We start from the raw sequence: 15,001 nt of genomic DNA, 5'->3' as shown, positions 1-15,001 counted from the left end.
CACACTCCAGGCAAAATAATCTACACCGCCACAGAATCCTCCAGCACAGTTTGTTAAAATGTTAAATTATTATTATTTTTTAAACAAAGCTCTTGTTCAAATACAGACTAACCCTAACAGGTGCATCTTTCACTCTCGCGCTTTTTAACTTTAACTACATGGAAACTCTTCTCAAACACGTATACACTGCATATACAAAGTTTACTAGTTATTAATGCACTAACCGTGTGTTTCTTACTCACGTAAAAACTGAAACATAAATGCTGCTACAAAAAAAAAAAAATAATAAACCGTTTAGCCGCTTCAGCTAGCTAGCTTTGATAAACAACATCAGTGGAAAGTAGGGTTGAAAGTTTGCTCAGAGCAAAACAAATGAATTAACAAGTTTCACAAGAGACACGTTTACGCCAGAGTTTATCCAACCACATGGTTAACTCCATTTCGTTCACAACGTGAATGAAAGTAGCCAGCAGCACGCTTAAAATAGTTAGAACTTCACACGAATAAAATATCTTCAGAGAAAAAAAAGTCGCAAGTTTGTCTCTTTAAAAAAAATCTTTTGGCGTCACGTGACAGTCACGTGACCGCGTCCTTTCCATCATGGCGTCTACTCGGGATGGTTTGTTTTGCTCCCGGTCTATACAGCGAGCGATATTTTTCTTCTCTTTTTGCTGGACTTTAATTCAGAGCTCTGTAAATGATGTTGAAAGCTGCTACAACCTCCGACTGGGACAATATCCTTTTTTCCCCTCAAATGAATGCGACACTGATACATTTTGTCTGTTCGGATTGTTGCTAGTCAGAACGCTAGCTAGCGACCTCATCCCAAATGACACCCGGATGTATATAGTGTACTACACAGTTGTAATGTCTTCTATTAATAGAAGAGTATAAATTATACTCTGAAGTGCCATTATGCAGGACAAAGGGGGTCGTTTGGGATACAGCCTTGTGATCAATGATAGCTCATGAGATTATCAAAATGATAAGAATGGTTTTTAAAACATGATAGATAACGTATACTACATACTTGTTTTTGTTGTGTATTTGTCTGGGAATTGATATATTTTCTTACTAAAGCAGCTGGGTTTAGTCAGCATGTTAGTTGGTTAATGAGCTTATCCTCTTGCTCTCAACCTTCTTGCTGGGTTTCATTATGTTTAAATGCAATCCAGACTTCTATCTAAATATTTACACGAGAGATAATAATATTATTGGCTACTAGTCTGACTGTTCTGTTCCAGACGAACGCAGGACATCTTGCAACTCTGTTCGCAGATGAAATGTAACTTAATATATGAAGAAAAAATAATTTCACGGTGCTGTAATGTATATGTGACCAATAAAGACTCCTCGTCATCTGTAACACAAACATTGCAACTTTCTCCTTGACATTGTCTACATATCTTTGCAAAACCCCTAAAATAGATGATGCGACTCAAGAACCTGAGAACTGCAAGGATCTAGTGGCATGGGGTAAGTAAATCACGGTAATCTCCTTCTGTGTACGATATCTTTCAGTATGCACAAATTGCTGTTATTTTGTGTTTTTTGTTCTTTTTTGTTGTTGTGATGTTTTATTATATTTCATACTTGTAAACCATTCATTTCATTGTTTTAGTGGAATGCCTTCCTGCACCAAACATCAGCTGCTTACTAGCAAATGGGACCAGGTTCAAGTTCAGCGGGGAGGAGGTTGGATTTAATAAAAGCATCCCATGTCGGAATGTGTAGGTCAAACAGCCCTCACTTTGCCTAGCTATATACTAAGCTGAGCAACTCAGTTTCTGCCCATGTTGACTAGATAATACAAGTAATATCATGTTTCCTCCTCTGTTAGGACTGGCTATTCGTATAAAGTGGCTGTGGCTTTGTCCCTGTTCCTGGGATGGCTGGGTGCAGATCGCTTCTATTTGGGTTATCCAGCTCTCGGTAAGCCTCTCAGAATCCAGATGTAATGAGCCACTCTTTAACCGAGGGTAGTGAATGTTATTTGCTAATAGGTATTCATATTTTTGTCAGTTTATTGTTTTATTAAATCCAAAAGCAAGGATCAGACACCTACTATGATGTTTTTGCTTATATATGCTATATAGCTGCACAAAACATGTGTTTTCTCACTATTGGACTTTGCAATACAAGTAGTGAAGAAGCTGTAATATACAAATGAGCCCCTTGAACAAATCCATTTTAAATGCTCTAGATGATACAACTAGTGTAAATGATTTTGGTTAAAATAATGCAAATTAATCTTCAAATGTAGAACTATTATTCTACTCTATATACAGTTGCAATCAAAATTATTCAATTTACAAACTTTCAGCTGTTTGCAATGAACAAATCAAACAAAAGTAGTTCAAACAGTTCAACACAATGAATCCTTCAAGAGGTTTCCCCAAATTCATCTAAAAATGCAGCTTTTAATGATTTCTCCAGTTTCAAAATTATTCAACCCCTTCATAGCAAGCATCTTTAGTACTTAGTCGAGCACCCTTTTGCTGTTATGACCTGCTGCAAGCGAGATGCATAGCTTCTGGCAGCGTTCCTGTGGAATCTTCGCCTATATATAATATCTATCTATCTATATATAATATTTGTTCATATTTGGCAGCTCTAATGTGCATACTATCCACGTTTGAGGCAGGTCACTTTCCAAGTCATTCAGTGCCCAACAACATTTGTCATTCGATTTTCCTACATTATTGTATTTCAGGTAGACATTACCATTATTGATTTTCCTAGACCCTAAACTCTCCTTATGATTGTGATTTTATGTCACACTTCAGTCGTTATTTTGCTATTACAAGGCATTACAAATAAATACAGAAGATCTCAAAATAATGATTTTGAGATCACTTGACAGAATGAACCTCCCCTTCCTCTGTTTATTTTATTACTCAATTTTATTTTACCCAATTGCTATTTACCTCAGTGTTGTACTGGTATAGTCCAGAACACCAGCGTTCAGCTGACAGAGAATAATTGAATTGAGGACATCCATATGTATGGAATGAAACATAATGTGCATACATGTTATAGTAATATAATCAGTGACTGGATGGTATGATCCAGCCAGACGATGAAGTGGAGTTACTGTTACCATGCTGAAGTTAATTACACCCCACCCCCAAGTGTTTTATTCCTCTTATACCACAGCAATTTGCCAACAATTACAACTTTTATTCATTAACAAACCCCATATCATAATGTTTATCAGCAGCAGCTATAATCAGTCATTCCCTCAACAGCCTTTTTTAAAAAACAAGGCAACTAAAAAATGCAACTTGTTCTGAAGACTTTCCATTGTCAAAAAACAAAGGGTTTAACACTGGAGACTGCTTTCTCCTAACAATTATACAACATTTATCAACAATTATGTGGTGATTTTTTTTGTTCAATAACTTTTTAATCCACTAATTATTAGCCTTAGATTATGTGATGCAACTGCTATACAAGTCCCTGTCTATGGCACCTTTATATAAAGCTGTGATGTGAATTACAGCTGGCACTCCTGTCATAAATTATCAACACCTTCTGAAAAATCAGAATGTAAAATTCAACAATGTTGTGGTATAAATTAATATAAAAATATATTTTATATTTGTTTTCCACAGCAATCACAGAAAACCAAATGTACCCAAATTTAAAATGTAATATTTATGCAGGATTGTAATGACGTTTAATTTTAGGCTCAAAAAAAGACACCTTGTTAAAAAGGAAGTCCACTGCGTACAAATATGCAGTATATAAGACCCTAACATTTAAAAGTGGTTTCTCTAAAACTCGTAGTCAAAGTAACAGCTAAAGACCCACCTCTTCCATAAACACGTAAATAACCCCTAAATAACAAATAAATAAACACCATACTCTGTTCACTTTGCTTCTTCTAGAACTCAATTAAAGATCTTGCATGTTAGCACTATTTGTATTGTTCTCCTCTTGATATATCGCTTTGCTTGTATTTCCTCATTTGTATGTCGCTTTGGATAAAAGCGTCTGATAAATGGATAAATGTAAATAAATGTAATGTTTATAAAGCAGAAAAGGTCATTGAGTATAAAATTTTATCAAAGTTCTTTTTTCTTTTTTTCAAGCAAGTATCCAGGCTCCTCCAACTTCCTCCCTTCCTCACTGTGTAATTATTAACAAAACATATCCGCAAGAGTCCACTAAATTGCTAGCGTGTTACCGCTGTTGATCCAGATCCAGGCTAGCGAATAAAGCCCGGGTGAATTTTCTTTGAGAAATTTAACATTAACATTATCTCACGTAGAGGAGCCGATGCTTAATACATTACAGCCACAGTGAAGTGGGACAGCATAAGGCTTCTTTTCTTCCTCTCTCCATGTATTAAGAGCATTCCTATCAATTAAGCACCTGCAAAAGTACAAAGCACGATGGTAGCTAAACACTTCCTTTCTTCACTGGCTTTTTGTGAAAGGCAGGCCCACACGGTGCTGGAGCTGAGATTTGCACCTGGACTGCTCTGACCTGCGAGCCGCTGCGCTTTTCAGCTCTTAACACACGACCTGGCACAGCTGAACGGGTTCTCTTTTGATATCAGTGCTGGAATCAACACTATTAAGCCGCTCAATGACCAATTATCAGTGCTATTACTAATGATTAACAGTAATTATGTTTAAATTACTAGATGGGGGAGGATTAATTAATTGCAATTCTCTCAGACCTCTAATGGCTTAAGCCAAACTAGTTATTCACTCTGCATGCAAATGGCTGTGACTGGAATGCAAAATAGTGACTTTTTTTTTCCATTTATGGAAACAAGTTTACACATCATTATCGCAAACAATGACAAATGCTGTTTTGGCTCTTCACATGGTCGCCTTTTTGAAAATGTTTTCAACAAAACGGGACCCTGGGCCACAAGCTGTTTATTGTCTGCAGTTCTGGCTTTATTCACTCTCCCTTATTTCAGCCATAAAGGCTTGTCTGATTTCTCTGACCAGAAAACCTGCCGCAATCAAATAAACCCTCTTCATGGGCAAGTATGACCTCCGAGTACTGCTTTGTGTAGCCCAACACTTGATGTGGAGCTCATACGGCCTGACAGAGAATAGAGCACATGGGCAGTGGGTGGCTGAGAGACCTGTAGCAGTTGATATAAGATACTGTGTGTCTTTCCAGGGCTACTGAAGTTCTGCACTGTGGGTTTCTGTGGAATTGGAAGTCTGGTGGATTTCATATTGATATCCATGCAGGTATGTATGACTTATTCATGCTTCTTATTTACAACTGATCATCTTGATTATAGTAGTAATCAAACAACAGGGTATTTTCCTTACATGTGTTGTATCTCAATACCGAGTATATGCCTTGTACTGATTGGTATATAACTTAGATTAGACTTTTTCTTTTTTTTTTTTCTTTTTTTAAATAAATTCTGTGAGATGATTGAGAGTTGTACTCTTTTTATGCTATGCACCTTAGTCAGGATCCTTGTTCTGTCTTAATCAGATCATTAGTTAAAAGAGAATAATGGCAAATGGTGTATTCTCCCAGCAACACTTTTTGAATAACCTTTTTGTAAATAACGATAATCATCAGCTCAGTATCGGGCGTCCCTCCATCCTTTGGGTAGACGAAAACTGCATATAAATTTCCCCCGGGACAACCCTTTTCAGGCTACGCTAAAAATAGATCCAAATCATCAGTCAACGAAACGAACAAAACAAAACAAGTTCCCAGATGCATATTGATTAGCTATCAATTTCCAAAAATAATCTTCACTTGAATTCTATGATAAGTTTTCAGGAAGGAGTAGGGTATGATATGCAAACAGAGAGACCGCTTTAAACTCTATAGCCATAAAGCCCCAATAATGCTTCTTTTGTGTGTGTGCGAGTTTGTGTTTTTGTGCTCGGTAGCACCTGTGTCTCTGTGCCGTCTCCTCTGGGGGATCGTGCTCTGTGTGAGAGGCTAATGAGTGTGCGGTTTGTTTTCTCCCCCTTTTCCCCCCTGCTCCGTACAGGCACATGTTCCCCCGAGCCTCCCCCCAAACTCGCGTTAAGGCCCCCTGAGTCTGATGGGAGAGTAAGAAAGCCAGTCCATTTGTCATCTCGTTAGGCCTAACCTCACCCTCTCCATCCTCATTAAGCTCTCCAGGCCTGAATGAAGCTATACATAGGAGAAGCATGTGCTCGGCCCCCACACTCACCCGCCTCCTGGACAGATATTCATCAAACGCTTGTGCACATGATGAGTGATGACTCTGGGAATAACTATTAGAATCGGGGAATACTGTAGAGACTTCCGTAATGTTCAGAAACATGCTGTCACTCCGGCTGGTGGTGAAACCCTACATGTAAATGATTTAATTTAGCGTTTCCTGCCTACAAGTTGGCTGGCCAGCGTTATTCATATTACAGACGGACTGTGCAAGCACACACTTGTTCCGATTGTGTAATGTACACCACACATTCATAGAGATATGTGCTGTAGTAGAGCTCATAACAGCCCATTCCTCTAAACACACACTGTTCATTGTCTCCATTGAAAATCTTGTCAAGTCTAGACTAATGTTTTATTCTGCCTTTGGATAGTACAGTATGTGTGCTATATACAGCTTATGTTATAGCAACTATAAACAGTCGTTCCCTCACCAGGAGCAAAGCCCACCATCCTGAAGACATTCCTGTGTCAGATAACTTCGCTACAGCTCCAACTGTTGCAAAGCACTGCCACTGGAGACTCCTTTCATAAATATGTAATAAACGTCTTCTAACAGAAAACATCTCACAAAAACATTAAACGCATTTGTATGTGGAATAACCGCCATCCAAGTCCCAGCGTTAGTTGTTAATATAGAAAGAATAACACATTAGAACAAGCATATTAATATAAACCTGTGATTTGAATTATTACACTGTGATGATGACAGAACTACCGGCAGACCTGCCGTTACACAAATGAATCAACACTCGAGCAATCCGAATCAAGGATTCAGCAGTGCTGTGGTGTAAGGGTGGTTGTAGTGCACCTTCAATGAGCAGATGACTATGTAGCTAATGAAAAACAATAACCATTATATTCAAACAAAGTCTTACTAAAGGGTTCTTAGAGTTCTTTGGATAATAAAGGGTTCAGAGCTTTCTAAAAAGATTTTACTAACCCTTTCTGATGGGGAAACACTCGGGTGTAGAGTTCTGCATACAATATTTCCCACATAGGTAGAACCGAAGAACCCTTATGGGTTTTAAATTCTCTTTACATCTTCTTTGAAGGTTTTAAATAGAGGTTTTAGCTAACATTTATACATTGGTGCAAATTTATTAACTGTAACTACTTTTTTTTTTTAGGTTATGTAGTATCCATGTGTGTTCAGTCCGGCATAGCTTTGTAAAGTAGTCAAAAGTAATCACAAATCTTTCCTTCTCAGAAACTAGTCCCTTTTCTAAAAGGATGTGTTCTGCAGATTTAAAGTTTCATTTACAAATAGATTTACTCCAAGAATTCATGAGAACATTATACAAAAATATGCGTTCAGCAGCTGCCCTTAGACTTCTGTTATAAATAAGTTTGAGGTAAACATGTTTTCTGTTCTTTACACAGACAGGTGAAGGGGAAATGTGCCTTGGTCTTGTGATAGTCATACATATGCTACAGATTACATTTGTAAAAATTGATTAGATTTGTAAAAAGTGCTGACATTTTCCATTATTTGTAAGTGACGCCTGTTTGGGGAATCTCCTTGAAATTTGTTGAATTTCATTCAGAGGTAAGAACAGCTTCCTTTGCGTCCTCTCCTCTGATATGCTCTTCTACCAGCAGAGAAAATGGAGCAAGCTTTTTTTAGTTCATGTTTTTTTTAAAATGGCTCCAGCACTTTGATTAACAGGGGCTCTCCAAGCGTTTATTGTTCTCTTAATGTCTTATTGAAGGCCCTGAGAGAGCAATGCTTTTAAGAAGTGCGGCTGGCACAGAGAGCTGCCGCACACTTACACTCTCAATTAGCTGTAAGCTTGTCCGGGCGCTCCGTTTTTAAAGCATGACACTTTTGATAAAGAGTATCTCTTCCCCCGAGAGCCCATTTACGCCCAGCTCTCCACGTTACAGCACCATATTTTAACTCCGGCTACCTCTGCTAAGAGCAGCGTTGGCCAGGGAATGCGTCTCTCAGAACTAATGAATAAACACCTCGAACATGTTGTTATTATTTATATTCATCGATTGTGTCCCTTGAGCCCGGATTCATGGGGGTCTTTGCGTTTTAATGCCTGAAGATAAATGATATGTAACTTTGCAGTTTGCTTGGATAAATCTGAATGAAACAGGAGAGAGTGTGTTTGCACACGTGTGTTATCTCATAATCCCCAAACAAGCGGAGAAGTCAAAGCCCTCTCTATCATGCTCGGTTGGGCCAGGAGGAAATGACTGCTCTTGATCAGATGAGGTCTTATCTGGACATGGTGGAACACAGAATTTGTGCTGTGTGTGTGTGTGTGTGTGTGTTTCGGCGAGCACCTTCACCCACTTCCAGAATGTGTTCTCATTATCAGTCGGAATCAGAGCAGAGGCGGCTGGGCCGGATGCTGAGTGTGCAGGCCTGCAGGAAGCCATTACACTGAACCGACTGCAATGATCTCAGAGCTGGATGAGGCCCAGGAGCGGCTGTGGACTCGACACATTAAGAGTGCCAAAATCAGAGAACTTAACAACAGGCTGAAACTAAGTAACTCCGCCTTAAATTTGAAGAATTTGTAAAGACTTCAACCTGAGATCAGCTGATCAAAGTGTAGACAAAGATTTGCCTTGCCATGTACAAATCTTTTCCCTCTAGTGTCTGGGTACTTAAAGGAAAAAAATCATATCCAATTTTCACTTCACCCCAAATGTGGATATGTTTAGTTCCTGGCGCTTCCTTTTTATTTTCTCATTTGTGCTGTGGAGCTACGAGACTTATGTTGCTTACGGCATGCATTTAATCAATTATATCATTTAACACATTATGGCTTGCTATATGCTTTAAAAATGTAGAAAACTTCACTGTGTCTCAGAACCCTGTAACGGTATTGGAGTGGTCATTTTAGGAAAGAGATGTGCAGTTTTTAGTCAGTTCTGCTCCTTCGGCCCATCTTCCAAGACTAAAGGTTAAGCAGATGACCTTAAAGTTGTAAATAATTTCTGTGCTCGTTTAAGAAAACTGCATTTAAAAATCAGACTTGCAGAGTGTAATGACATCATGTATGTGAATATTTGTCTCATTATATGCTACATTAGCTGTGAAATTTCAGACTCCAAACATGTCTGCTATATTTGAGTCCGATAAAAAATTGTGTTCACATTTGGTTTTTTTTAAATATGAATTTGTCTTCTTTAGATCGTTGGTCCATCTGACGGTTCGGATTACATCGTGGACTACTATGGAGCGAGGCTCGTACGGCTCTCCATAACAAACGAGACATACAGGCGAACACAGATCTCTCTCTGAGGAGGTGAGGAGGTCCTAAAGCCAAGAAACATTTGTTCTCTATTTGTCCAGGGCTTAACTGATAAAATCCATTACATGAAACAGGGTCATAGAGCCAGGATTTTGGAGGCTCGTGGGAAAGCGATAGGCTTGTGAGGAAGGTTCTTTAGGAGAGAGTCTGCTAGAGGAAATTTGTTAAGGTCGGGGCAGGAAAGTGACCTCCTGGGGAATGAAAGCAAACTGGCAGAGCAAGGACACGCTCACCTGTGCTGCTTCCTGGTGTCCTGCATCGTCCCCCGCACTCTGTTCCTTATAAGGAGCCTAACTCAGGGGTTGAATGATTAAATATTAGGCTCTGGGAAAGCATGACAGGGCTGTGACATTACACGTATTACCATAATCTCCAGAGCTATGCATAGGGCACTTATAGTTTTAACAGTGCTAGTGCAAAAGCATCAAGGATTTTGGTCCCATTCTTAAGTCCGAAAAATTCCTTTTGCTGGCTATTCGTAAACATAACCTCTTCTGTTGTGAGTAAATATAAACATAGTGCTGCGTGAGAATTATAGAAAACTAATCAATGATGCGGTGATGTGATGTGGCCTGATGTGAAGCAGAGTTATTTTACCACCATGAAATTGATTATTTTCCTATAATCGCACACCCTGACGTGTTTCCTTCCTATTACACCACAGCAGTTTACCAACCGTATACGTTCTAGCAGCTGTAAATCGTCACCAGCTTCTCTCTCAAGAACCTCTCTTTCTTTTCTCTATCTTGAAGCTAATAAGAAACGAATGCAGCTCTTCATGTTACTGAGAAACCAGAAAGCGCAAACTCCTCTGTTGTGATAGATTTCCAGTGATATAAAACTTAGTTACAGCTTTCCTGTTACAAATGCTGACACTGGAATCTTCTTCCAAACATTCCATACATTTCTCCTTACAGAAAACTTGAGCATATCAACAGTTGCACACTTTTAGATTTGTTCATGTGGTGCGTCCACTATGCAAGTCCCTGTATAATCCGTTACTATGGAAATGATAGTCTATTAGATCGAGTGCATTAATATAAACCCGTGGTTTGAATCACAGCCAGCACTACTGTCAGAGCTGTGCTTCTAGAAAATCAATCACCACCTTCTCACCAATCAGAACCAAAACAATCTTTCTCTGTTCAAACCTTTTTATTCTTCCTCTCTCCCTCTCACCCTGGTTAGTGTTAGCTGCATCATTACTAATGGCAGGGACATGTGGAACCATCACATCTGGTGGCCATTAGGAGCTCTATAGTGTCTATAGCTGGTTTGAGTGGCCCCTCCTCTTTCTCTGCACTTCTCTTTGTCCCTCTTTCTGCTTCTGTCTCCATCTTTAATGTCTATAATTCCTGGTAGTCTTTACGGCTCTCTAATCTGTACCCTTAAACGCATTGGAGCCACAGTTTTAATTTAAGAAGAGCAGAGGGCCTGGGCCTGAATTCCTGAGAACAAAGAGATCCTACAGACCTCTCAAACTTACAATAGATTCGGGTTTCAATTTTAATTCCTGCCTGTCAGAGCTAGTTTTTCAGTGTTTGCCCAGAGGATGAAAGTGAGTCAAGAGCTCCATGTGAAGATGTTTTTTTTTTTTTTCCTCACAAAAGGGAAAAAAAATTCAAATACGATACATTTTTAGCATGGGAGTCATCCCTATCCATGTGTGTGTCTTCCAACTTGTGGAAAAAACACATTTATCTTCCCAGTGTTTGTTACTCTGGACCCGCGTCCAAACATAACTAAGTTTTTCCTTTCTCTGCGTGTAGGTGGATGGAGAGGACAGGACGAAAACCTGACGTCCAGGATTGTGTCATGTAAATCTCAGCCTTTCCTCTTTTCAACTGGGAAGACACATCGACATGCCCGACACCTCCCTGTGTGACTGAGTGAGACTGAGTGAGACACAGTGAGTGAGTGAGTGAGAGAGACACAGTGAGTGAGTGAGTGAGTGAGACACAGTGAGTGAGTGAGTGAGACACAGTGAGTGAGTGAGTGAGAAAGTGAGACACAGTGAGTGAGTGAGTGAGACACAGTGAGTGAGTGAGACACAGTGAGTGAGTGAGTGAGTGAGACACAGTGAGTGAGACAGAGTGAGAAACAGTGAGTGAGTGAGAGAGACACAGTGAGTGAGAGAGACACAGTGAGTGAGTGAGACACAGTGAGTGAGTGAGTGAGACACAGTGAGTGAGTGAGTGAGACACAGTGAGTGAGTGAGTGAGACACAGTGAGTGAGTGAGTGAGACACAGTGAGTGAGTGAGTGAGTGAGACACTGAGTGAGTGAGTGAGACACAGTGAGTGAGACACAGTGAGTGAGTGAGTGAGACAGTGAGTGAGTGAGACACAGTGAGTGAGACAGAGTGAGAAACAGTGAGTGAGTGAGAGAGACACAGTGAGTGAGTGAGACAGTGAGTGAGTGAGACACAGTGAGTGAGACACAGTGAGTGAGACACAGTGAGTGAGACACAGTGAGTGAGACAGAGTGAGTGAGACAGAGTGAGAAACAGTGAGTGAGTGAGTGAGACAGTGAGTGAGTGAGACACAGTGAGTGAGACAGAGTGAGTGAGACAGAGTGAGAAACAGTGAGTGAGTGAGTGAGACAGTGAGTGAGTGAGACACAGTGAGTGAGACACAGTGAGTGAGACACAGTGAGTGAGACAGAGTGAGAAACAGTGAGTGAGTGAGACAGAGTGAGAATGTGTGTGTGAGTGTCAGAGTGTGTGTGTGAGAGTCAGAGAGAGAGAGAGAGTATGTGTGTGTGTGAGTGAGAGAGAGTGTGAGACACAGAGACAGAGAGTGAGTGAGTGAGTAAGATGGAGAGAGTGAGTGAGACAGAGAGTGTGTGTGTGTGTGTGTGTTTGGACTGCTGAGGATTGTAAATAGAGACTACGATATGTTAAGCTTGTGTTCTCCAAAGTGGATAAGCCCACCTTCATTCCTGCGTCTCCTCTCGCCCTCACCATCCATCCTTCTTTCATCTGACTCTGAGCAGCAGAATGCAGTTCATCCTATATAATAGTTGTGCAATGGAAATCTGTCTCCCCCAGATTTATTTAATTATCCACCTCAGACTCCAGTGATCTCACACACACATGACACAATGAGACTGTCATCTACAAACTCTGTTATTACGTAACCTGCAATGCAAAATGTCTTGGTAAAGTTTGGTATGATTCCATGTAAGCCTCCTGGGAAGCTGGAAGTTATGCTGAACAGTGCATATACTATTTATGGACACTATATTGAGTTAGATTTACGGTCACGTCCGTTATTCGGCAAGAGGAAAACCATTTTTCTTTCTGAACTATTTCTTTAAGACCTTCTGTTTTGTCTTTGTTATTTAAATGATGTAAATAAAGTTTTACCAATCTGTCCTGGTTGCAGTTTTGCATTACTAATATAGTACAATAGCAGGTACGAAAGATGTTATCACATGCTGAGGCTTCTCGTGTGAAAAGTGTGCGCATTTTCCCCTCTCTGATCTTCAGACAAATCCGTGTCAGTGCAATGTCAAGTCCTCCTTCAATTTCACTAGAGTGCGTCTGCTGGTCTGCGTCCACTGGCTCACTCTCGCCGTCATTAATACAACCTCCAATGGAGTCAGCCACTTCATCACACTCAAGTGATTGCTGCATTGGCCTGTCAGACTGCACCCACTGTGTGTGTGTGTGCGTGTGTGTGTGTGTGTGCATCTTTTACAAACTGCAGTGTCCTTGCCACAGCATGCACAGCTCAGCTCAGGGATGTGGAAATAGATTTAGTCCATTCCCCTGCGTCTATGATAAGTTGCCAAAGCTGGCATGGGACGCTTGTGCTGCACAATATCCCATGAGGTAATCCCTCCATCTTTATCCATCTTATTCTACATTGTGTGTTTTCTTCTTATTAAAATCCCTTTCTGCTTTATTGCGAAATCATCTTTTATCTCAAACACCTCCTGAAGGTGGTTGTCCGGTTTACCCCCCGACCCTGATTGCCCTGTGTCTGTGTGATTATACACAGCCTCTGTTCTCCTTCCCCCTCGCCTTCGCACTTCCTACACCGGAGCAGAGCTTATCAATACAGCAGCAGGATAAGAGGCAGGAGATTTATGGTGCTCTTCCCCATGAGAGAGAAAGACGCAGTGCCGAGCTCCCTCCCTCCGCATGAGAAGCCCATTCCTCATCCAGCTGTGCTTTATGGGTGCACTCACTCACTTGCTGTCTCTCTCTCTCTCTCTCTCTCTCTCTCTCTCTCTCTCTCTCTCATAGTGGTAAGTTATTGAAGGAGTCCAAGGCTGGACACAGCGTTTCTACTCTGTGGGGTTTGACCCCTTCTGTGCATCCCCAAATGGGGATGGAGTTTCCTGCTCTTCCAACCCCACGGATCCCTCACACCCTATAGTGTGCACTACAGCAGGTCATTGTGCACTTGAGCAGAGTCAAGGTGAAGGAAGTGGATGAGAAATGAAACCAAACCAATGCTGAAGAACAAACTCCAACAGGAGCGACTGAGGTTCATTTCCCGTTGCCTCACGTCTGTAACAAGTTGCTCTCAGACACTGCTGGCATGCGCTGACATTCTGTACTGGTGTAAAAAAAAACTTTACAGTAACTTTAAATTGTTTATTTAAAAACAGAAGATACAGTATTGTGTCAAAATAGTCGCTTGCTACCGGTATCGCTGCCCATAGTTGTGTACCATTTTGGCACAGTTTAGTGCAGAGGAATGTGGATTTGCATGTAGCCAAGCAAAACTAGCCTAGCTATCATTTTCACCCCGTTCTCAATACATTTAAAAGTTTTGTCTGGCTATACAGTGTGTGTCCTCTTAAGAGTTGTTTGATTGTTTTACTGACTTTGGTTTTTATTCTTCTACACTGATTTGCTAGGCTGAACAACCAATTAGAGGCCATTCTATCATGCCTCTGAATGCAATTCACAGTGTTGCCAACGTAGCCACATTGTTGCTAGATTTGGTGTCTTTGTAGACTCCTTTGGTGACTTTATTTCAAGCAAGAGCCTAGTAACAAATTTAGTGACTTTTTGAGAAGACGTTAGCAGCTGTCCTGCACTTGATAGAGCTTTTCAGCTGACACACAGCTGCTGGTTATACAAGTTGATAAGCAGGTTCAGTCGAGTCACCACTAGTGTATAAAATCAGCATGTTCAACAACCAGATCACCATTGTTCCCAACGACCAATCACTGATCACCATTGTTCCCAACGACCAATCACTGATCACCATTGTTCCCAGCAATCACTTTGATCACCATTATTCCAAAACTAGTTGCTGATCACCATTGTTCCCATCAACCAATCACTAATCATCATTGTTCCCAACAGCCAATCGCTGATCACCATTGTTCACAACACCCAATCACTGTTCAATATTGTCCCCATCAACCAATTGTTGATCACCATTGTTCCCATCCATCAATCACTGATCCCCATTGTTTGTGTGCACATCTTGCTTCATATTAAACTCTCTTTAATATGCAAAGGATCATCATGATTTGATAAATATGCAAATTGGTCTGGGGTGAATTCTAGTGACTTTTTGA

General features: G+C 40.6%; 2 protein-coding genes across 7 annotated transcripts in view; one reads left to right on the top strand and one right to left on the bottom strand.

The window, feature by feature from the left end:
- patj (PATJ crumbs cell polarity complex component) overlaps window positions 1-550 on the bottom strand; it is a 133,572-nt gene extending 133,022 nt beyond the window's left edge. For 4 of the 6 annotated variants that reach the window (XM_017477989.3, XM_017477988.3, XM_017477994.3 and 1 more), the window contains exon 1: window positions 225-550. The gene's annotated coding sequence lies outside the window, so the exon portion shown is untranslated. The remainder of the gene's footprint in view (window positions 1-224) is intronic. The other 2 variants (XM_017477990.3, XM_017477992.3) reach the window with 1 other exon arrangement.
- Window positions 551-579: 29 nt separating this feature from the next.
- On the top strand, window positions 580-12,832 carry tm2d1 (TM2 domain containing 1). The gene is made up of 7 exons (XM_053683421.1): window positions 580-739; window positions 1,408-1,476; window positions 1,622-1,730; window positions 1,841-1,932; window positions 5,146-5,219; window positions 9,338-9,452; window positions 11,228-12,832. Exons 1-6 carry the CDS (start codon window positions 601-603, stop codon window positions 9,446-9,448), a joined length of 594 nt encoding a protein of 197 aa, XP_053539396.1. The 5' UTR covers window positions 580-600; the 3' UTR covers window positions 9,449-9,452; window positions 11,228-12,832.
- The last annotated feature ends 2,169 nt before the right edge of the window (window positions 12,833-15,001 follow it).

The sequence above is a fragment of the Ictalurus punctatus genome, chromosome 10 (assembly GCF_001660625.3).
Source record: "Ictalurus punctatus breed USDA103 chromosome 10, Coco_2.0, whole genome shotgun sequence".
Classification (NCBI taxonomy): Eukaryota; Metazoa; Chordata; class Actinopteri; order Siluriformes; family Ictaluridae; genus Ictalurus; species Ictalurus punctatus.
Note: the sequence above shows the minus strand (reverse complement) of the source record. Positions and strands in the feature narration are given on the sequence as shown.

Coding starts and splice junctions, on each gene's coding strand:
- tm2d1 (XM_053683421.1), top strand. CDS start 601: ATGGCGTCTACTCGGGATGGTTTGTTTTGCTCCCGGTCTATACAGCGA. Junction 1,477..1,621: donor CAAGGATCTAGTGGCATGGG/GTAAGTAAATCA, acceptor TCATTGTTTTAG/TGGAATGCCTTCCTGCACCA. Junction 5,220..9,337: donor TCATATTGATATCCATGCAG/GTATGTATGACT, acceptor TGTCTTCTTTAG/ATCGTTGGTCCATCTGACGG.